This window comes from Branchiostoma lanceolatum, chromosome 1, assembly GCF_035083965.1.
Source record: "Branchiostoma lanceolatum isolate klBraLanc5 chromosome 1, klBraLanc5.hap2, whole genome shotgun sequence".
NCBI lineage: Eukaryota > Metazoa > Chordata > Leptocardii > Amphioxiformes > Branchiostomatidae > Branchiostoma > Branchiostoma lanceolatum.
The window spans coordinates 19943960-19967888 of NC_089722.1; the positions used below are offsets into that span (position 1 = coordinate 19943960).

General features: G+C 40.3%; 1 protein-coding gene and 1 long non-coding RNA gene across 13 annotated transcripts in view; one reads left to right on the top strand and one right to left on the bottom strand.

The window, feature by feature from the left end:
• Positions 1 to 23929, top strand: part of LOC136440057 (MLX-interacting protein-like) — a 46753-nt gene that overhangs the window by 20628 nt on the left and 2196 nt on the right. For 7 of the 12 annotated variants that reach the window (XM_066435836.1, XM_066435896.1, XM_066435852.1 and 4 more), the window contains 16 exons: positions 101 to 202; positions 1237 to 1392; positions 1897 to 2211; positions 2886 to 3201; positions 3766 to 3951; positions 10971 to 11149; positions 14712 to 14747; positions 15450 to 15600; positions 16203 to 16267; positions 17242 to 17319; positions 18466 to 18519; positions 19664 to 19726; positions 20529 to 20673; positions 21491 to 21590; positions 22200 to 22323; positions 22949 to 23078. In XM_066435836.1, the coding sequence (XP_066291933.1) occupies positions 101 to 202; positions 1237 to 1392; positions 1897 to 2211; positions 2886 to 3201; positions 3766 to 3951; positions 10971 to 11149; positions 14712 to 14747; positions 15450 to 15600; positions 16203 to 16267; positions 17242 to 17319; positions 18466 to 18519; positions 19664 to 19726; positions 20529 to 20673; positions 21491 to 21590; positions 22200 to 22323; positions 22949 to 23078 (2200 nt within the window). The remainder of the gene's footprint in view (positions 1 to 100; positions 203 to 1236; positions 1393 to 1896; positions 2212 to 2885; positions 3202 to 3765; positions 3952 to 10970; positions 11150 to 14711; positions 14748 to 15449; positions 15601 to 16202; positions 16268 to 17241; positions 17320 to 18465; positions 18520 to 19663; positions 19727 to 20528; positions 20674 to 21490; positions 21591 to 22199; positions 22324 to 22948; positions 23079 to 23929) is intronic. The other 5 variants (XM_066435877.1, XM_066435905.1, XM_066435923.1 and 2 more) reach the window with 5 other exon arrangements.
• Positions 20274 to 20506, bottom strand: LOC136440113 (uncharacterized). Its single transcript, XR_010756623.1, has 2 exons — positions 20451 to 20506; positions 20274 to 20331 (listed from the first exon to the last, which is right to left on the bottom strand). It is a non-coding gene; the product is annotated as an uncharacterized lncRNA (long non-coding RNA).

Sequence of the window (23929 nt, forward strand, 5' to 3'; positions counted from 1 at the left end):
GGGGACGGGGTTCAGATTATTCTTCATGGAAGCGACCAGAAATACCAGGCTACAAGTTTGTGAAGCTTGTCCTCAAAGTTTCGTTGGTTTCCTACCACAGTTAGATGTGGGGTCTCCTCCCCACGCAATGCATGCGAGTGACAAGGTCTTTCTGCCTACCTTGATCAACAAGGGGTTCCAACCGATGGGTTTTGATCCCCGTGTAAGTATCTGGTTTCCACGCACACATGGCGAAATGCCCCCAAAGCTCCCCACACGCGACAAAACAGATGTGCAGCACAGCTGGGCAGAGCTTACCGCGGAAAGATGCTTCTTTTCTATGCAATATGTACATCAGTTAACTGGAGATTTGGTCACATTTATGCCTAGGCCTTGGAAAAAAATGTTGTGTTTCTTGTTACCCTCCTTACCCTAGCAAAAACCTGCCAACCAAGCAAAACCCTGCCAACTCTAGCCTGACCCTAGAGTGATTAAAACGTGTTGTTTTCGCACACTTCTATTAATATAAAAAGTGATATAAATACATGTAGAAGGTACCCTTTATGTTAACACCCTGGTCAAGACCTATAAAAAAAAGAAAGATCGCCCCTACCTGTCGACAAGACGGTAGTTGGAAACACAACATTAGTTTCCCCGGCCTTACCTTCTTGCTTGTAAAGCACTGACAAATGTTTTCAAGGGTTGTTCCATTTACAAGTCACAAAAGGGGGTGGTCAGGAGCATATTATTTTCATCCATGACTCTTTTTTCATTTTGTTTCCATCCAGCAATGCATTAAACTGTTCTTGGCCCAGTCTCTTGCTTTAAAGAGACATTCCTAATCACCCCCTTAGTTTTGAAATGGAACAGGCCAGGTCCATAAGCAAAAGCAGTCTGTCAATCAACCCCTTAACCCTTAACATGCTGAAGTTTCTTTGCTCCCAATCCACAGTAAAGTTGGTTCAATTTCTGGCTGAAACTTTTTATGCTGTGAATACGGAAATACATTGCTTGATTGTCCTGTTTTTTACACTTGTATTAGATTTTTGAAGTGGCCCACGGCATGCTAATGGTTAAGGAGATGTGAGCTTTTGCAACGCAATTGAACCACACTTGTGTTTGCACATGTACCACTCAAACAGCGTAAACTGAAGTGGTACATGTACATTTCTATATAAACTGTGATCGCAGCCAGGCTGCTGTAGTTTGGTACCAATCTGCCAGGGGGTGTTGATGCATGGTGTTGTTGGGTTCCAGGTTGTGCCACCTGAAGCCAGGCCATCAGCCAGCGCCACAGTAAGCTCTCCTCCGTTCCAGAACCAGATGTCTACCGACGCCATACAGTACCAAGGCAGGCCACAGGCAGGGATGTCCTACCAGGAGTCCTCACCCATTCAGATGGACACTAACCAGGTTGGCCTGTGTTACACAAGCTCTTACCGTCGGGGGCTAATTGTGCCTCCTCCACACTTCTAATTTGAGAGACCCATTCCCTTTCCTAGAGTGACCAATCGGAGCTCAGGATTCTTAATCACTATGAACGTCCATCCTATAGGAGCCCAGGATTCTTATCACTATGAAAATCCATCCAACAGGAGCCCAGGATTCTTTTCACTATGAAAATCCATCCAATAAGAGCTCAGGATTTTTATCACTATGAAAAACCATCCTATAGGAGCCCAGGATTCTTCTTTCCAGTCCTACAGCGAAATTACAATTCTAATCCCTGTGAAAATAAATTAATTTACAGCTGCACAGAAGTTAGGACATGTTACATGCCACTTTAGGCTAATTAATCTTATTAACTACTCAAGAAAATCTTATTTAATTTCCAACCACCATGTTTTTTAGAACTTGATTGGCAGACATAACAGGCGTAAACTTTTATTGGACTTATGGCCTCTCCCTTTTTTCCAGACGTCTCTGGAAGATGCCATTTCGGTGCTGGCCCAAAACACCCGACCTACACAGCCGCCTCACATCCACTGCAGCCAACCGGCGTCCATGTCCACCTCGACCCAGCACGTTAACCAGGTCATCGCTGCTCCCACGCCGATCACGCCCTCGTCGACCGCCCACCAACAGACTGCGAACATGCTGCCCATGTACCAGGCGCAGCCCAACATCCCTGTCATGCCCAGTACGCAGACGGCCTTCCAGCCGCCGACCTCCTCCCCACAGCCCAATGTGACACCGTTTGCCTTCCCACAGCAGAAGGCAACAACCATCCAGGTACAGTAGCTTGTTTGTTTGTTTTGAATAACCAGGGCTATCTCCAGCTTAGAATTTTTTTTCGTCCCACTCATTTTTGGGCAGTCTAAGGGCCCTGTCACACTTTTGCATATATTCAAGTGCGCATGAGTTCCGCAGTAACATTTTTTTGGTTTAAGTCAATTTTCCGTGGAGGAAGTTGTTTTCTATTTTGACCCATCGTTGAGCAGTCAAGTTATCAAACCAAAGAAATTACTTCCTTGGCTGCAAACTAAACCTAAACCGAAATCATGTTAATCGCTACTCATGGGGGCTTGTATATATGCACAAGTGTGACATGGGCTTTAGCAGTTGATTTTCACTATTGAATTTGTAAATCTGTCATTTTAAGCTTGCAAAAATCCGTTTTCATCAGTTTTCTGTCATGAAGTTGAGATTTTTGGACGGACAAGGTGAAGCTATTAACAATAGCGATTCATGGACAAGACACAGCTTAACAGTTAATCATTAATCAGTCAATTTCCAAAATAACAGCAGAAATTAAAAGTGCATTGAGTGGTGTACCTCTGATGGATATTTTAGAGATCTGGGGTCTGGCATCAACGCTACATTGTATAGGGCTCGCTGGGGATTCCAACCCAGAACCTTCAGATTCTTAGTCAACAACCCTAACCTCAAGAACACCTTGCCAACAGGTGCCTGCTCTCCAACAGCAGCAGTTGGTCTCGCAGGCGAACTTCGGCGGGTTCACCACGGTCAGCACGCTGCCGGGAAGTACGTTCATGGAGACGGACGATCAACAAAAACAACAACACCAGCAGCCTGCTCCCACAAGGAGTAGAACCACGCCCAAACAGTATCCGCTCGCGCCCAAGCCTGCGCCCTCCACCGCCATTCAACAGGCTCAACTCTCCAAGCAGGGGCCGCTGGGTTTTACCCAGAATACCATGCAGGTTGCGTTTACCCAGAATTCACTGCAACAAGGAGTGGCTGCCGGCAACAGCAATACAGGTCAGGATATTTCATTTGTCAGAGGGAAGTCTGGAATCTTGTGCTCATTGATTTTGGCATGTCTTCTTCCAAAACAAGGAAAAAGAATGTATTGGCTACAATGTGTGTACTTCCATCAGAATATCAACAATGTCTGATAGTAATTTTACTCGGGTAACAATGTTGCTGCAATTTTAAAAAGTGACTTTGAAAATTGCTGTTAATTTAGCACCTCTAGCAAAGCAAAATGAACTAGATTTTTTCCTGCTTCAGATTGGTCAGTAAATAACTTATCTTTGCAGTAGTAGGGGAAAGGAGCTTTCCGCAGTGTTTTAAGTTTGCATTTTGAAACAATTCTGTAGTAGATAAAGTGATACAAAAATCCAAGGGACCAACAAAAAGTGACCACTATGGACAGGTGGCCGCTGCACAAAGGTGACCGCTAATACAGGTTCGACTGTACCCTGGAAACGCATATTCGGGGTGTCAGGAATTCATGTGGAGGGGTCACTGCGAACATATCAAGACTTACGGTATAGAGTCAGGATTGCATTGTCTAACACTTGTTGTCCGTTATGTCCACAGTCCAGTTTATCAAGCCGAAGGGTCTGAGCCCCATCGCCCCCAAGCCCAGCACGACGGCTTCGCAGACGGCCACCATTCTCACGGCGAGCGTGGGGTCGCCCCAGGGGGTGGCTGGTTCTGGGGACAAGACCCACACCGTGTCTGTCCAGAACACTTTCCTGGCACAGCTACTGACAGGGGGTTCAGGTAAGAACATAGCTTCATGGGTTTTTCTAGGAAAAAATTGCAAGGAAGCGGAAGGACTAAGATGGGGATGGTATGGAAGATGAAGCTCCTTCTTCCACGCTAGAGTTTTAGAGAATTTAAGTTTAAATGGGGCATTCTAAGACTTCTTGAGGGGGAAATTACTGTCAGACAGGTTACAGTTAAACACTGGCCATAAGTGACCTAGTAGCATCCCTGGTCAATCTGAATTTCATGCTTGTCAGAGGATCATGGTAAAGGGGTGCATGGTCAGGGCATGGGTTGTAGCTCCCTTGTTCCCCTCTTTAGAAAAAGCCCTGCTTTAAATTCTATCACCTACATCTATTTGCTACTTGGCAAGATCCTATGTGGGGCATTACGCCTAGGAAACGGAGTTAGATTCATATGGCGGAACAGCGGGGTTGCATTACCACATGCGCCATATAGACTTGTACAGTTAGTTGTTGACATTTGTATAGCAACAGTCATACATGATACTTCCATTAACTGCCCAATTAGTGAGATGTGGAAGAGGATTTTGATCTGACAAGATTAACTGAGCATCTCTGATTACTGTTAATGAGATTATCGTTTTTTGTTTACCCTCACTGGAATGCAGGATTTAATCCTTGCCTGATTCCTTGCATTGTGTGTTCATTCAGACCCTTGTAGTGCCTAGTGGCACATAGGGCAGCAAGTTTCCTTGGTGAAACCAGTAGCAGGCCAGCTAGGGTATATTTTTACAGGAAGGGTTTGCTAGCCCTTCCCCTTTAACGTGCTTGAGGCACCTCCTCGAGCAGGGGAGCCCCATTTTACGTCCCTTCCGAAAGACGGGTGCAGCCCCAAACTGAGATGTCCTGCCCCGGGACTGGAATCAGGGTCTCACAGTTAGCAAGTAATTGGAACCAGGAACTCAACTGTGAGGTTGCTGCCAGTTGAGCCACAGGCTGAGGGACATCCTTGGTGTATACAGCTTTTAATGTTCGCCACAGGCCAGCTTTTTTGAAAGCTTTCTTGTTTTACTTGTCCATATTATGTGTTGAAGTGAACCGAAGTAACCTCAAGCGAACTGAAGTAACCTCAAGCATGTGTGTGTACCGTCAAAGGTGTCAAAAATTAAACATCTAGTATTGGAATTATGAAACTTTTTAACTCTTTCTGGACAAGCAATTATTTATATCATATAGATGACACATTAATTGAAAAGGTGTTTTTGAGCTTTCTAGATTCAGGTATGTACATAGAAAAACTCTGTCCCTGGTGCACATGAATTAATTTTTCAGCAAACATTCATGTCTATAAACTTGATTAAAAAAGGAATTCTAAAAATCAGCAATGTTAGAATGGAGAAAGCTGCATGGCATGCTGAGTATTCTCGATTTATAGTAGATGATCACGTCATGTTATGTATTATTCATACAACATGAAATATTACGATACAGTCAACCAGATACAAAATGAGTTCTAGTCAGTATATTGTTAGCGTTGGGTGTTAAAACTCTTCACATAAAAGAACCCAACACACTTATGGAGAAAAGCTGGCGGCCCTTTGTATAGAGTAAAAGGGAGCTTCAGGCATTTAAATCTCAAGTACGAAACCTCTACAAGTAAAAGAACCCAACACACTTATTGAGAAGAGTAGGGGTGACTCAGTGCACTTGGCTGAAAACGTGAGCCGTAGCAAGCCGCATTGCACTACTAGCTACTTGAAAAAGCAATGCTTCACCTCAGTTGAGGGTGACTGACATTTTAGTGTAAGTAGAGGTTGCTTGCTTTTCTGTCCATTCCAAAAATTTGTTTCCAATTCCTTGAATATCTCATACTGATATATAACATGAAGAAGAACACAATGTCATAGAATACATTTTTCATTTTGAGGCTGATTACTAATTTTCCACATTACTGTCAGGAACTTAAGCAATATTTAAACCATATCGAATGTTGCCATCACAGCCTGGATACTGAAAGTATTTTTGCTGATTTTTTTGTTCTTTTTCGTGGTGCTTCTAAACCATGAAACTGAGAATATGAATTTTTGAAAAACTGCAAAAACCTTCTTTCCATTCCTACGCGAAATTATAATTTTAATCTACAATATAATAAATTCTTTATTCTTTATTAAAAATTGCAACAAGACAATACATAGTGGAGCACCAGGCAGCCAAGCTGATGTTGCGGACCACTTAACATTACAATTACATTGAAATACGACAATAAAATACTAGTGACAATTCAGTAAACAATAAATTAATAAATTAATTTACAGTTGCACAGAAGTTAGGACATGTAACATGACACTTCAGACTAATTAATCTTGATTAACTTATCAACAAAATCGTATTTTCCCACCACCATGTTTTTTTAGAAACCTGCAGTTTCACAGAAACCTGCACTGTACAAAAAAGTAGATGCCTTTACAAAAAATCTGTCATTAATAATTTACAATGACTTCTAAATTTTGTAAGCCTCAGTTGGTGTACGTGTCAAATTGCGCACAGTAAGGCGTAAGGGAAAGAATTTAGTGTTTCTGGTTACTCGACCGACCCTTGCATTTTTTGGTCTGTCGCCGGCAAGGGGCAAATTTTCGATCGGACATCTCAGTGATGAAATTCAAAACAGACTCTGTTGATATTAGAATGTATACTAAACACTGTACCCCTTTGTTCAATTGATTTATATTATTGTGCATGTCCAATGAACATGTGTATCTACATAACAGTTACTACAACGTACATGTAATGTTGAAAATAAAAAAAGACCCTATTGCCCCTAATTTTGTCCGTAAAGTTATGTTGATTTGTGGATGACATCAATTTTTGTCCATTCCCTAAAAAAAAGAGAAGTTTTCAGCAATACTGTAAATCATACAAAGCAGCTCCAAAATGGGAAAATATATGCTGTAAATTGCCCCAAAAAATATTCCAAAAAACAGATACTGATGTTGTGGAATACCAAATTCAGTTTCAAAGTCAAAGAAGATAATTTTTTTATGTTCAAAGAAAAAAAGAAAAATGTATCCTTCGGTTTACCATACTCTTAGATTTATGTTTTGTTCCTCCTTCCTGACCACGTGGATTTCATGATGAAGGCAACTTTTATTTTTTGCCAAACTTTTTTTTATTTGCACACTCATATCAGTTTTGGGGTCTCCAGATGATGTCATTCATATAATCAAATCAACATGGCCTAACGCGGAAACACGAAATTTTTTTCCTACACTGTAAGCCTAATCACAAACACGGCTACCTGCTCGGATACTGCTTTGAAACAATGTGTACATATGTTAATGTTTGACATGTTTGAGTAAGGAAGGTGTTCAATTGAGCACAGGTCGTGTTTTGTCTTGGTCATTCACCTGAAGCAGAATGGGAGTGGCATGTAGTATTGTTATCCCCCATGCCGCTAGCACATGGACAGGGGATGGACAGGGAGTGTCTCAAAACTTCAGCCAAGTCCTGATATTTCGTTGACTTTTGGCTATCATCATCATCATGTTGGGCGACTTGCTATTGCTATTGCCTTTGGCTATGGTTACGCCATTTCCAACCAGGTAAATTCTTGCATCAATGTACAATTGACTTAATTGACTTAATTGACTGAAACCAGTTTGTTTTAATCCTGTTTTAAATCTGAAAGAAAGAAGACCCACCCACATAGCAAATACATGTAGTATTGACTGTGCAATCCACCCATAGCTTCTTGAGTTACACCAAGAAACAAACAGACACACCAAAAACAATACCTCCTTCACAGAATTGAAAATGTAATGTCAAATGACAGGTCATTTATAACCTTGGAAAACTGAGTTGTAACATTCCAGAGGAGTCATGTATGACAAATTAAAGGTTGTGCTGAAATAGATCCATCGTTTTCTTAATTACTATTACAGTGAGGCAAACAGATTTTCTTTCAAGTGAGATGTAGCGTTTTGAGATTGTCCCCCAATCCCTTTTGTGGCCATTGTTTGCCTGGAGGCACGGCTGCACGCAAGGGCTGTCATACTTCTCAGAACCACTGCACAGACAGGCAAATAATGGTGGCAATGGCCAGGGACGTTAGCGAACTGTGCTATGCCATCAAGGGCTTGGATGTTTTGCAGAAAGATTCATTGGGATTTCCAGGTGAGCCTTGGTTTTTGCAAGGAGAGAGAGAGACACAGAAACCAGCGTATTTTCAGATGGGATACATTACAGCAATGTGATTATGTCTCACCTTGCTCTGTGTGTGGAAGGTCAAACATACATGTATTTCCAGCAAAGATTTGTCCTCTAGATTTAAATGTATGTAAATGTATCATGTTCTGTTCATTACTCTCATGTAATTCTCTAGTATTAGCCCTAATGGTAGACATTGAAGCTTCACCGAGTGCATGGAAATGATATGCGCCTAGAAGAATCCCAAGCCTTTTTAGTGAATTGTATATATGGATTTGCCCATTTTTAGTCATTTTTACGGATGTAGGTTGACAATATCGCAATTACCATAGCTGATGATTTTAAATCATTCGTTTGAGAAAAAAGGAATTCTGCTTTCAACTGCATGTGTATATAGCATTCTCTATGCGGTCAGAACAAAATAAACATTGTGTGAATAAAAATTCCTCCGTTGTGCTCTTAGTTGTGTTGAAGTGTAGCTGTTTGAGTAAACATGGCCCTCGGCAGTAGAGCAGTTAATCCCCCAGTTCCACCAAAGTCTTAGTAAAGAAAGGTTATACTAGCTTCTTAATGTTGAATAAACTGGAACACCCTTTTTCACACTAGACTGAAATAACTGATGCCAATTTTAAATGTGTCAAGAGTGATACAGTCTACTGGGAAGTTGGGGAAAGACAAACACAGGAAAGTTATTTATCATCATCAGCGTACTACATTTTTGTACAAGTCTGTGCAGTCATTTATAAAGGAAAGATACGCTGAAACATGGAAGTTTTATTTCAGATTTAAAATGATTTACATTTTAATGACATTTCCAGAAGAAGAGTGATGGATGTCACTTGAAACGTCCGGAATTAAGTCTCCAAATTTTATCCAGTTGTCAAGTTTGAATTGTCTTTATATATTTTTTGCCTGGCTGGATGTCTAACCTTCATAAATGTAACCAACACTGTATTGTCAAACAAAGTAGAATGACGCAGATTGTGGTAACATAGTTGCATAATCAATACAACACTATCCATATCCGCAACTTTCAGTTTTTGGACACATAGTGATACAATGTAAAGTATGTCCTTTCAATTGTGAGTATCGATTTGTGAGTACATGTGCTTTCTTTTATTATCTAGTAATGGCATAGTAGTCTACATTTGAACCAAGCTATACCTAGATATCTTTCCTTTCACAGTGACAAGAAAAATATACTTATTAGTAACACAAAAAAAACTACTGAGGGTTGTACAGACTCCAAGGGTTTGTGTGGTCAATGATTTATTGAGACTTGATGATACATGTATATGGCAAAGAACAGGTAAAGAAGTCCAACTCCAAGACATATTAAGATTTTACCCCTGTGGAGGGTTCAAGATCAAGTCAAGGATGTTACCAACACAACCATCTGGTTTTGCTAAAGTATCCATTGAAGTCATGAGCAAATGACAGATTTGTTTGCCGTTGACAGGCTAAAAGTTACATGTCAAGGAGACTGGTTACAGTGTACATACATGTACATGTATGTAACTCTCGTAGGACGTCTTTTTGTCCCTACGACTGGTGTAAACTGGTCATGAATGTTCGCACTGGTTTTCCTGTTAGCATCATTTTCGAACCACCCTATATACATGTTCCTGTTACAGGTAATACTTTCAATGTTTTATATTATATATGATGGATTTTAAATTTCATGTTTCCTTAAATGTTCTTTCACTTGCCTTGACAAGTTTGAATAGTCTGACTACTCAAAATTCATGGAATTTGAACTGTAGCAGTGGTTGCAAGCAAGTTTCTGATTTGTTATATGTATAACTCCAGGCACCATTTTTTGCATTATATATGTTTTTATGATTGTCTAACTTGAATAATCTAAGAAGAGAACATTGGTGTCTTGTGCTTGTCTACAAATGTAACTTGTCTTTGTCAGCAGGGCTAGCCCTTTGTAATAGCCATAGGCTAGTTGGGCAAAGGATGATGTTTCAAGAACAAAGTATCATTTCAAAATCAATTTAGTCAAAACTTCTATTACAAATTGTGACTGGAATCCTGAATGTTTGTTTGAAAAACAAGTTTTTGGGGGCTATTCTAAAGATTCAGTCTCTGCAAAATAGCTTTTAGACCAGATTTCTAATTGCTTTCCAAGGTTAACCTTTAGCTCTCTGAAGTACAAGTAGCCATTTGGCACCCAATTCCCTAATGGTTACAGTGTTAGGCAGCAGGGAGAAGGTTAAACCGTCTGCCTTACATCAATAACACCTGCTGTTTATGTCATAATCAATTTTGCCACTGTTTAGTAAGGGGACACCACACAGATGTTTCTTTGTGGTAAGTCCACCTCTGGAGATGGTAAATTGATTACTTGTGGGTAAATTAGCGTGGCCGATATGCCAGCAATCCTTTGGCATTGTTGACTTGTAAATGATAACTCTTTTCTCCTCCTGCCAAATGTAATTGGAATTCATTCCTTGGTTTGATGATTTTTGTTAGCTGCCGTTCTCTCATTGGTTGAACTGCTAAGTGTGATTGACAGTCAGGGTCCATCTATTCCAGCCCTTTATTTCAATGATTCAAGATCAAGGGAGATTTTCAACATCTCAACTGTCATGTACAAGAAACACACGTGGATGCAATATGATTATAAGATAACAGTTACACAAGCAACTGGATAACTTTGTACGCAGTCACACGGTTTCAGACTACATCCGCTGTCTTTCATCAGTGAATGAACCAGAACTTGAAGTTCACCAGTACTTATCCAAAATTGATATGTTAATAAGGTGAAAGCAACTACGAAATTGAAGACAAAGTCAAGACAAGGTTGTATACTCAACATTGTTTTGTTTAATTATTTTTTGTTTTGTTTTTTCTCTACCTCAGGAGCGTTTACCACCCAGGGCATCCAGCCATGTACCTCGGCCGGCACGTCCACCATGTCCAACCAAGTGTACCTTACCTCGTCTGCCATCAAACCCGACACGTCTCTACTCAACACGGTCGTCACTCCCTCCACAACGCAGGGCTTCGTTCTAGCTGCAAACCCCTCACAACTCGCACAGGTACGGACAAACGCTTTCTTTTTACTTTCACTTGTGGTGTTTTTATAGTTGCCACAGGAAGTAAACTTTACAGATGACATCGTCTGCAGACCCCAAATCTAACGCAACAACGAAAAAAAAGATGGATAAAAATCAAACAAGATTTAAGATGAAGAGACCATAAATGTTGTAACAAAATTATTGAAGTGAGAAAACATAGTATCACAGCCACCTAGTCTTTTATATCTGTATCCAAAAAGTACAGAAAGTGACACTAGTGTGGTAGGGTAGTATCACTACTGTAACAACTACGCTCAAGGCTACCACACAATATATTTTTTCTTGGTAATTTTGACAACTGATGGAGGGGAATAAATTTTCTTCCATTCTTTCTGTTTGAATTGAAATGAAACGAAAATCAATGTGCGTGCAGATGTCATCCATAGAATTTACTTACCATGGCCTTAGGAAAAGACGAGACTCACACTTCAGGATGAAGTTTAGGCTCTGATTGGTCAGGAATCAACCAATCACACTGCCCCGTTTTTCTCATTACCATAATAGATGAGGCAGAAAGGGTCATGGGGGGGTGAGAATTATTTTGGTGCAGGTTTTCAACAGGTCATCACTTACTTTGCTACCCTATCATTTTTTGGGCAATCAAGTTATGCCTGCATGTTTTCCCCTCATGAGTCCATATCAGAGACAGTTGGGAATGGGTCATGTGCCATCTAAGTCTGAATCTGGGTTCATAGCTGCTCAAAGACCACTTCTGCATGCAGATTTGGTAAGTATGCATACAGTGAACAGAATTATACAGTGTACATGTAGGTACTGAGTACTGTAAATCTTGTAATGTTTGCAGTGGTTTTATTTTCACTATTACTGTGACCTCTCTACCGCAAATTCATGACACCGTTACTGTACTACAGATTTGTTTCAATCAAGAACTTGAAACACCACAAAAAAATTGTTTCCTTTCCTAAATAAAATCACTTTACTACTAAATGAATGTACAGTATTTACTGTAGATTAACACACTGTGGTTTGCCCGTACTGGTGTCAACATGAAAGCGTTCATGTCCTACTAGCTACAGTTTGTAAAAGGTAAGTAGGACACATGTACAAGTAGTTACGGATATTGGACATACAGAATGTAGCAGTGACAACACTAATGGTAGTTAAAACGAGTTTACTAATTAAGAAACAGGCTTTTCATTTCTACTTAAATTCTAGCATAAGCTGTAGATGTACATTGTATGCAGTGGCTTAAGACCACACTGTGTATACATCTATGTGCTTTTCTTACTCATTATTGTAATGCCAGCTGCACTCTCTCTATTTTCTCCATACACTTTCTCAGTACAGTCAAACCTGTATTAGCGGTCACCTTTGCATAGTGGCCACCTGCCCATAGTGGTCACTTTTTGTCGGTCCCTTGGATTTTTCCCATTGACATAAGCATTAAGAATTAGGCTATAGCGGTCACCTGTCCAACGCGGTCGCGGCCAGACGATTTTCGGTCCCGCGAGTACAGGAACACTGCCGATAACGGGCAATGTGCGCCGGTGGAAGCCGCATCGCCACCACACGCCGGGTTCAAAATCTTCATTTTTTTATGCAGTTATCAAGTTTATGTGAACTCAACTTGACAGGATAATAATGATAAAGAAAACAAGAATGTTTTATCTTTGTTAGATTATCCATGGTTTGACGCGAACTGAAGTATTTCTTCACATGGCTTGCGTTTGTACATCGTAGCATATTTGACTATTTCTGTGCATTTGGACTGGGCAAAAATTACGGTAGTTTTTGGTAAATACAACCCGCACATGTATCTGATGCGCTAAGTTCGCGAATTGTTTCAATGTCGGCCCAATATTTCCGTTTTCCCCGGGAAGTCATCCGAAAATGTGCCCAAACACGATTTTCAAAATGGCGGAGCAGCATAAAGGTCATCGGAAGACACCACTGTTGCGGAGGTATAGTGTGTTAAATTTATTTTGCTGCAAGCTATCACTGAGGATAATCACTTAACCAAAAGCCTCAAACTAAATATGGATAACATTACTATGATATAAAATTTGGGCTGTTGCAATTTTCTTAAAAGAAAAAAAAAAAGCCCTCAAAAGAGCGAACTTCCTCTCATTACCCTATTAGCATAATGGTAGAAGCCGATCGTGACAAGCAAACAACAACAGACAAGGAAAATTGTCGCCACGATTTTATGTTTGAAAACGGTCGAAAACTAACAGTAAGTGGCAACTGAGCAACATTTATTTGGTTCTTAACTAACTAGGTGGCATTTTGCTGCGAAGGACTTAGTTTCATATGATTAAAACTCGTTGGTGACGCGTGTGCCGGCAGCGAAGCAGTCGCGAATGATCAAGAGTAGAGTATGGCGATGCTGGTCTGTTCAGACATGAAGCTCGAGCAAGTCATGGATTTTGGAGTTGGCAGATACAATAATTCTTTTTTTTCAAGCCCATAATAGAAGTAGAAGAACAACAATCGAATTTCTAAAATGTGCCTTACCTATGTTAATGTTTACATGTGTACTGTACGGTGAATAAAAAAATGTATCTCAGTGGGTACTGAAAACATGTGTCACTCGTGGTCAATTAATCAACATTTTCTCCATAGCGGCCACCTGTCCTTAGCGGCCAGTTTTGGCCAGTCCCTTGAGTGACCGCTATAGACAGGTTTGACTGTACTTCAGTGCCTGAAGGCTTCTAGCCAGGAGATCTTGTTTTTTTGAGCAATTACATCCTAAACTTTGTAAAGTCCTTTGCCTTTCACCTTATTTGAGTCTGTTCAAAAAAAGAACTGCAAAGAAAAGTATAGCTGCAAAAGAATAGTAGTCTCTGCTACCACACTTTGTGTTTTTCTTGCTTGGCAGTTTCCAATAGTGGAATGAGAACTGAGTAGTTAGGAAATGGTAAGGTTTTAAAGTAGGCCAGAATTTGTACCCAGAAGGCATTGTTATAGACGTGTAATTACTAGATAAGGTCTTACATATAATTGTACCTGGCTACAATAACTGGTCTGACTCACATTTCTTGTGTTGTGTTCTGGTTAAAACTTACCAAAAAGAAAATTGCCTTAGAATATGACATAGCAGGAAAAATACATTGTAAGGTGTGCTGTTATTTGAAAGTTTTCCAGTCAGTTCAATGTTGTTTTTACAATGAGTCCTGACGTATGGGTGTAATTGTGACGTATTTGTTTGTGTGGCTTGATGTCACAGAAAGGTCACTTTAATTATTTAGAAGTTTCCTTGGCCAAGTCATGTTTGTTACACAATATGAAATGGGGGCATCGTTTTTCTGTCAGAAAAGAAAGGTTTGTACTTTTCTCTAAACAATAGTTTTATGTACCTACATGTAACTGTATGTATTGTTAACAACTTCGAAATTAAGTCACTGCAAGCTTAAATGCATTTACTGTATCACTGAATTTCCAAGTTGGAGCAGAAATGTCATTCATTAAATGTATGATTCTGTCCTATATCCTTCATTCTTTGTCTGTTGTTTCTTTGTCTGTCTTCTGCCTGTGGTGCTGTGTTGTCATCATACTTGAGTAGTCTCCCCAACCCCCAACTGCCACCTACAAGGAGAAAGTTAGTACATCTTTAACTGCAAGTGATTTCTCCTCCCAAATCCTTGCATGGCCTTGTAGTAAAACTGCACAATTATGTTAGCAGAATACTATTCCTAGCATACACGAAAAAATGCAGAAGACCTTGCATGCTTTGATAACTGGTACAATAGTGTCATTCAATTACAAAGGAGATGGGGGGGCTTGTTAGCAAAAATTTTATGTAAAAAATACTAAAAGAGGTATTAGCCATCTTGTCAATCTACATGTAGCTTGTTAAGTTGTTGGGTAAAAAACCTTATTGCCAATACAAAAAGGGAATTATCATGCACTGTCCAATGCATGTGTGAAAGTTATTATGGGGATACACACCATGTATGATTAGAGCTTTTCAACTTTCAGCATTGTTGACAAATCCTACGAGATATTGTTGAGTACCAAAGCTTGAGGCCCAAATTAAAATAGCAGTTGCTTTTTATTCTTTTTCGTTCCTTGTTGCCGACAAAAATAGATGGGAACCATCAAACAAGTTACAGTATTTGCCTGGCCTAACTTGGAATTACAATCAATGGGAATTGTTACATGTAACATCCCGACTGACGTACAAAGCGACCTTGGCTTGAGGTCTTTTCAATGTGAAACACGAACTACCTATGACAGACTGAGTTGCTTAGGCATGAGCTTGACAGACAACTCTCGTGACTCGGAATCTCGTTGTTTCCAGGTTGCCGGGGTGACGGATTTCCAGAGCAGCGTCCTTGTAGCTGCGGCGGCGCAGGCGGGTAAGGTGGGCCTGTCCGGACTGGCCACCACTACGAAAGTGGAGAGAAAATCCCCGCCTGCGGCATGCAGCACTCCCATCAAGCCTGCATCCAGTAAGTGCCAACATGGTTAACATCACCAGAAAATGATAACAGTTACCTCCATAGAATTGGAGGCATAGTTTTGGCCTATTTGCCTCTGTGTGTGTGTGTGTGTGTCTGTGCGTGTGTGTGTCTGTGCATGTGTGTCTGTGTGTGTGTGTGTCTGTGCGTGTGTGTGTGTGTGTGCACGTGTGTGTGTGCACGTGTGTATGTGTGTGCACGTGTGTGCGTGTGTGAAAATAAAGTTATTGCTTGCAGTTTGATTTTGATTTGGACAGTATGATTGATTACTACACATTCCTACAAAATATAAAATCCATGGTGCTTACTAAAGATCGCAGATGTAATTTCTGGTATTTACTACACATTCCTAGAAAATATGAACATTCCTAGAAAATATATAATTCCTGGTACTCAACAGCCTTATAGATAAAGATAGTCTGAATGTACATGTAATTTGCGGTACCTACATTGTACTAGACATTCACACATGTCAGAGGGGCTCTTCTGCAGTAACCCACGCAACAGGGTCTGACATGTGGAAATGGTACTAGACAGCCGTATTGATCATTTGTACATGACTGTGATGTCAGGGTTGTATCTGGATGTTTCAGCTCCAAACTCCCCGTCCGCTGCCAGCCCTATCACTACAGAAGACAGCCCTGGGCACAACTCAGAGGTAAGTGCATGCCATTACTGTGTTTTAATCCATTAATACAGCTGCTGCCTTGATATAAACATGCTCTTGTAAAGAGATATGTACATGTAGTTCATGTTAAAAAAGACCAGTCGGATATACAGTCAAACCTGTGTACTAGTAAGTGACCACCTGTACATAAAGACCACCTGGCCAATGTGACTAGCTTCTACCAGGCTCTGCGAATGGCTGGAAAAATAATAGAAATTGGCCAAATAGACTGAATGGTATGCTAAGGGAGTTGGCTACGGAGATATGGTCCAATATGCCATCCTAGGGCGGCAAACTTTACCCCTATAGCTGACTAACTCCTCTTGCATGTTTTTCTGTCTATTTAGCCAATTTCTACTCTTTCCAGCCGCCTCTGGAGCCTGTTAGAGGCTAATTGTGACCACTTTGTTTAGATGATTTTCCTATTGACGCCAAGCATTAAGAAACAGATTTTATCGGTCCCCTGAGTGGTCTTCTTGAGCAGGTTTGACTGTATGCCTTGTAATCTTTGTTGCTTTTATGTATGACAGTATGTGCTCAGTGGTAGGAATTTGTTGGTCAGGCAGTAGTTTTTGTAGATAAAGTATGGGAAAACAACAGAACAGATTGATGTTCCACTCAGTTATAGCTGTCCCTTTTGGTGGCTGAACTTCCCATATCTTTTGCTCTGTCGCTCAGTCAAAACCATTTCTAAAACTGTGTACTAGGTTAAATTCTTAGGTATCCAAATGTACAGTGTTGGTATTTCTGTTCCAAACTTTTTGTTATCCTTGATTCTTTGACTCTTGTTGGTGTAGTGGTTTTCTTTTCTGTGTAGTAGGAAATAGCCTCCACCTATCATTCCCTTGTAATTATAAAAGATAGAATTTAGTTTCCAAATCTTACTGTAGCTTACTGTTTGGAACTTTGGATAGATACAATCTATGTAAATTTGCAAAAATTATGTATTATGGTTCTTTTACTAGACACAGGTATCACCGTGGATTATAATCAAAAAGCTGGAGGATTACAAGCCTGTCAACACCCTGAATTTTTCAGAAGAGGTACCAAAGTTTTGGTAGTTTCTGGTGGTGGTAGTGTTTGTGATGTACTACATGTACATGTAGCAGTACATGTCTGTTTGAAATGTAGACAAGTCAAAAGCATATTTTGTAAGATCTACTCAGCTGTGTAGCAGCATTGACAGATTTGTTTTTCAGATGTCTCTCTTTTGCGAAGGTCATTCTTGAATGATAATACAAGCCTCTTTTAGTAAGTTACTAAGGAGGATAGCAAGACCATGAAAACTTTTACACAAGTTGATTTTTTTACACAAACAAACCAAAGGTACTTAAAAGAATCTTTTAAATCTGATTTTTTATTTCTTTATGAATTAACTGATTCAGAAGCTCTGTTTTCTGGAGAAACATGAAGATTCCTTGAACATGTATTTGACGGTCACAGTCATTTAAGTGTCTAAATCCTGGTCAAGCCAATCTGAAGAATAGATTTGAAGATTTAGACATTTTGTTGTCTTGGTCACTGGTGTCAAAGACTGACTGCACAGAAAATATGGGACAGTACAACTGTGTAGGAATGCAAGCATCAATCTGTAATGTAGTCCTCCCACTTTATGGTTATGTTTGTCTCTCCCACATCTGCAAATTTATCATTATTGCATTCTCGACTAAAACTATTCAAAATTGGTAGTGGTGTGCAGTGTTGTAAACTCACTGTAGCCAGTTACAAATATTTTGTTCATTTCCATACAACTGTATCTAAACATGTTCCGAAGTTATGAAATTCTGTTTAAATTACCTAAAGTCAGCAGTCTTGTGGGATAAAGAGCCTTGCATATCTGTAACTTTGTGTGGCCACAAAGTTGAAAAACTTTGCCATAGACCGATCCCATAGCCCCGCCCACCTCCATCAAAACGTAAACATGCAAAACGCGAACACAAAAATGCAAATGTTGGACAGACATGTAGCCACTCCTCATTGGTTGAATTGCTAAATGCCTTGCTGTCATTGGTTGAACTGTAAATTGTGATGGACAGCCAGGATCGGTCTATTGCAAAGGGAAACCTGGTAAGCCTTTCAACGTCGACTGGTGAGTTAGTTGACCACATGTCCATCCCTGGTTGTCTTGGTGCCCGGCTCGTCCAGGTGTACCAGTCCCCTGACATGTCTTTCCCTTGACCCCCTGCTAGAGATACACCACGAGGGGTGTTCTTATAGATGGAATGGACTGGTCCCCTGCACATGTAAGCCCTCCAGACTGTATTTTGTGTTCTTTTCTCACCTGACAATCGACACACCTGATTGGCAAGTTCACGGTTTGAAGGGCTCGTGTGCCGTGTGATGCATTGTGGGTTACGTGTCAAAGTTGAAGGTGAACAAAAAAATAACCTGGGGCCTTCAACTTTGACATACAATACCCACGTTGCACCACACTGCTTATGTGCACTTCAGACTGTGAACTACCTTAAACCATCTATGTAACACATAAGCCCTCCCATCATTGAAAAGAAATCACCCCAGTTCCAACCTACCATGTACCCAGAACATAATAGCACATCACTAGAACGTTTACATTTGTAAGATGATATTCACCTATATTATAATGGTGATATCCTGTATATACATTTTGTAGTATCCATCTATAATTGTGTCCAAAGATTAATTGAAATCAACACTTGTAATTTTGATGCGACATTAACCAAACATCCATTAGATCATGTATGTGCATTATGTCCTGGATATGTGCTTCCTTGGAGGGAAGAATCCTTGGAGGGAAGAATGTTTCCTCCATATATTCACAGCAATCAAGTTGATATACAATCATGTAGTAGCAACTACTGCCTACCATTTCTGTCTTTGTTAAGAAAACTTTGGTATCATGATTGTAAAGGGCAGTACATAAACTTCCAATTATACATGTACATAATGCTATACAATTGCTGATTTTTTCTTCAAAATAACTAATAAGTCAGCTTGTCAAACACACAATATAGCATACTTATGAAAAGGACATTAATAATAACAAGATTTTCACTCACTAGTTGAAATTTGTCTGAAATTATAACTGTTTGACAATGTGAAAACAGCTTTTTTTATGTTTTGGAAAAATACAGTTACTTTGAATGTCTCCAGGGTAACTCTATGTTCCTAATGAATTATGCACAAGGATTGGTGAGTGCATAACATATATCATCACAATACAAATGTTTGGGAAACTTGCAATCATAGAAAGGTTGCAGTCTAGACACTTACTGCATTTTAGTACTCTGGAAAAAGTTTTATGCATTCACATGTACTAGTATATTTCATACAATTTGCACACACATCCATGAATCAGTGAATCCAGGTATGTGTATGAAATAAATAAAACCTGTTCTTTTATTGTAGTCTCCAGGGAAAACCCCCTCCAAGCTAAGGAGTTCTCAAGAGAAGGCATACAAGGGAGGTTCTGTGAGTACTTTTTCCTTTATATGAATCCTTCAAATATTGGGCAGAAAGTGGATGATAAAAGCCTCTTCTTCTTTTGCCATCCTCAATTGAAGGGGGAAGCATGATGGTTTTTCAAGTAACATGTAGCGCAATGTGGCTTCGCTACAGCTCACATTTTTAGCCAAGCACACAGGGCCACCCCTACTCAATAACCGGAAACACAACCTTTTTTCCTTGGCTTTAGTCAAGTTAGTGCTACCGCACTCAGTATTCCATAATACTAGAAAGTGCTTGAAGTGATGCCTCACCTGACAGAATGTCCATGTTTTTGCCAGGCAACTGCCATGCGGTTGCTGGCATATTGGCGGGTTTTAAGCTAGATGTCCTCCATTCTGTCCACCCTTCCTTTTCTTCCAAGCTGCAGACAGGCTGCGCCTTGCCAGAGGGCGCTTCATGCAAGGCCAGACGTTCGTATTTGGCCATTGCTTATGGCTGACTATAGTTGGTAGATGTGTATGCGCAGACTGCTGATAATCCGATTCTTATTGGCAATCTAAACGGCATCCAAGAAGGTTTGATTTTTACTTCAACTGATGAAATACATAGGACAATAGTGTGGCCATTAGCTATTATACAGCATTTAAAGGATAGGGCGGCAAAAATTGTGACGGTTTTAATGCAAGATACACATATGTGACGATCGATGGGGAGGGCAGGGCGTAGCAAAGTCTGTACAAGTCATTACATGTACAACCACCATTTCATCCTCACCATGGTTGCATGGCCAGCTTTTTTAAAAAGCATTTCTTGTTTCCCATGTTAGGACCAGAGAAGAGCCATCCACATCTCCGCAGAACAGAAGAGGAGGTTTAACATCAAAGTTGGCTTCGACACGCTGCACACACTCATCCCCACCCTCAGCTCCCAGGGGAATGTGAAGATTAGTAAAGCAGCCATGCTGCAGAAAAGTGAGTCTTTCTGATAGTACTGTAAATCCAGAAATGTTCGCGGTGGTTTTATGTTCGCATTGAACTATTTACCGTGGACATAAAACCTGCGATTTTAAGATAAGTAAAGCAGCCATGCTGCAGAAAAGTGAGTCTTTCTGATAGTAACTCCACACATGTACAGTAAGTGTAAATGCAGAAATTTTTGCGGTGGTTTTATGTTCGAATTGAGCTCTTTATCATGGACACAAAACCACCCCGAAAAGCCATGCTGCAGAAAAGTGAGTCTTTCTGATAGTAACTCCACACATGTACAGTACTGTAAATGCAGAAATTTTTCGCGGTGGTTTTATGTTCGCATTGAACTCTTTACTGTGGACATAAAACCACCCTGAAAAGCCGTTCCATTGTGTGACTGTAGTATACTATCACCTGCTGATGTTTTGGTGACTGTCTGTCTCGATCCTTGCTCAGGTTAATACTACACTAGTAACTGGTCCTACTTCGCACTGCAGTTACTGTAAGTACTGCAGTGTGAAGAATGTGGTCCCAAATATCCCCCCTCATCACGGATCATGACTGGAGTAGATTTTCTGATCCAGGGAATGCATCTGTTGTCCTCTCTGTCTATTACTTTTCCCAATCCCAGTCTATTACATAGCTGTGATTCCTGTGGTCTGTCACCTTAACAGTGTCAGACCATTATCTGAAATTTGTAATTTTGGCCTTTGTATTACAAGATTGGATGTGAGAACATGGTAAAACTTCTGGAGTTTCATCCATTATTTTTTTTACCTGCCTTGGTAACTAACAGTATGACATCTCTTTTCTTCCCCAGCTGTGGACTACACAAAGAAGTTACAAGCTGAGAGACAACAAATGTTAGAGGAGGCCAGGGTTCTCAAACAGGAGATAGAGGAGCTCAACAGTGCCATCTCGTATGTACAGGCAGTTACAACCTTTGGATGAATCAATAAGCTAGCTCACAGTTTGAACTGCACATGTGCAGCTTGGTGCATTGTGGGTAATATGTCAAAGTTGAAGGCCCCTGAGACATAAACAAAACATGTCTGGACATGATATCAAGCACAGTTTAGACAAGCAATGTTTACAAGCTAGGGGCCTTCACCCTTGACCTTGCACATGTGCTGTTCAAACCATGAACCAGCTTATTCAAATATATTTCAAAGAAATCACCTTTTTTTCATGAACTGATGAAGTTGAGCTTACAAACAGTTGTAATCTTGTAAGTCTATGGCAAAGTAAAGACTAAACAAAAATGTATGTGAAGTTTACATTGTCGGACTATCAAACTAGTCACATTCTTTAGGTTGCTTGTCCTCAGATTGTTTTGTGTTTGTGCCTTTAATGCCCACGGTCTTGATGATGTGAAATTAAAGTCGTGTAAAGTGCCTTTCCCAAGGGTACAAGATCGGTGACACCGCAGGATTCGAACCCGGGACCACTTGATTCTGAGCCGAACACGCTGCCGTTGCGCCACACGACCCCACTGATTGCTTGTTGATATGTTTTCTTCCTGTCTTCAGTAACTGTCAGGCGCAGCTTCCTGCCACGGGGGCGCCGGTCACCAGACAGCGCAGCGACCACATGAAGGAAATGTTCGACGAGTACGTCAGAACGAGAACTTCACAAAACTGGAAATTCTGGATTGTATCCTTAACATGTTCAGCCTCTGTCTGCCAATTGTGGGACCATTTTTGCAGCTCAGTTCGGGTTTTGTGGGTTTTTTTTTTAACAGCACAAGTCAGCAAAAATGTTTACATAATGAAACACTGAATAATCCTTCTCTTCTTAGACTATTCTTCTTCAAGTTGCCAGGGTAATATTTTATTCAGTTGTGTTTCAGAAGATCGTTTGAGGACATATGCCTCATTCTAAGTAAAAAATCAAAGATCTCATGCCTCCATGAACTATTAAGTTCTCGTGAATTTCTTGTTTTTTGCATTGTGAATATCTCACTGATTCTGTCAATGCATTTTTCCAATGGCTCCCATAAGGCAACAGACATGCATATAGCAGGAAATTGAAGACAGGAAATGAGATAACCTTTTCAAGTACTTTTTTGGACTTTTGACCTAACTTTCTGTCAGTGTCCCCTACAAATGTATGTGCCTAGCATGTGGAAATAAGTGTGGATACATTGTACACTCCAAAAACAATACTTCCCAGACAGACTGAGGTAATAAGAAAGAAGTTAGAAATACAATGATACAATCAATGTTTATGATGACATGTAAAGGACTGTTCTTCATGGACCTTAACTTTTGTGTCACAGTTCAGTTTAATTATCCGCCCCCTGTTTGAGACTTACAACGCAGCGGTGTCCACGGGTAGCATGGAAGACTTCTGCAAGACAGTGTTGTCATGGCTAGATGAGCACTGTTCCCTTCCTGCTCTTAGACCCAGTAAGTTCTCCTTACTTACTCGTACTTAATGGTCTTCTTAGTCTTTGCCTGAGATCTGCTCTTTTGTCTGCTACTATACTACTATAATCAGGTCCATAGCTGGACAAGAATTGATAGAGCACATGTGTAGACAGGAGTGGATAAGGCACATGTGGTAATATAGTTGACAAGTTTACTCAGGAGTTGTCAAGGCACATGCGGTGATATACAGGAGTGGATAAGGCACTTATGTTAATGTGATATGTGTTAATGTAAGATGTAAATATCTGTATCAATGTAGTTTGTTACATGTACATTTGTTTTGATACTCCAGGAAGATTAGCTACGTACTTGTTTGTACTTGTATGAAAGCTAATGGAGTGGATAAAGTATCCAAGTATCCTCTGGACCTGGACCATACCTGGACATAAATTTTCTGTACTGGTACCCACCCTGATCGTTACACCAAAAAAGCAATTACTAAAACAACTTGTCCAGGATATGATTTTGGAAACGGTCAGACGTTTCAAGTAGCATCCACTACTTTTCGTCAGTGACTGTGAGCAAGATCAGTTGAACAGCAGGTTTATAACCACGAACTATGAATTGATATGCAAATAAGGAGAAGACAAATTTTTAGATAGTCCAATAGAAAGCAAATTAGACAACTCAAGACAAGGTTGAAGTAAAAGGGGACAATAGCTCCTATTGTTTTAATATAGGAGCTAAAGCTGGTTTGCCCCCAAGGCTATGTCCCAAGCTGTTCAACTGATCTTGCTCACAGTCACTGACGAAAAGTAGTGGATGCTACTTGAAACGTCTGACCGTTTCCAAAATCATATCCAGTTGTTTGAGTAATTGCTTTTTTGGTG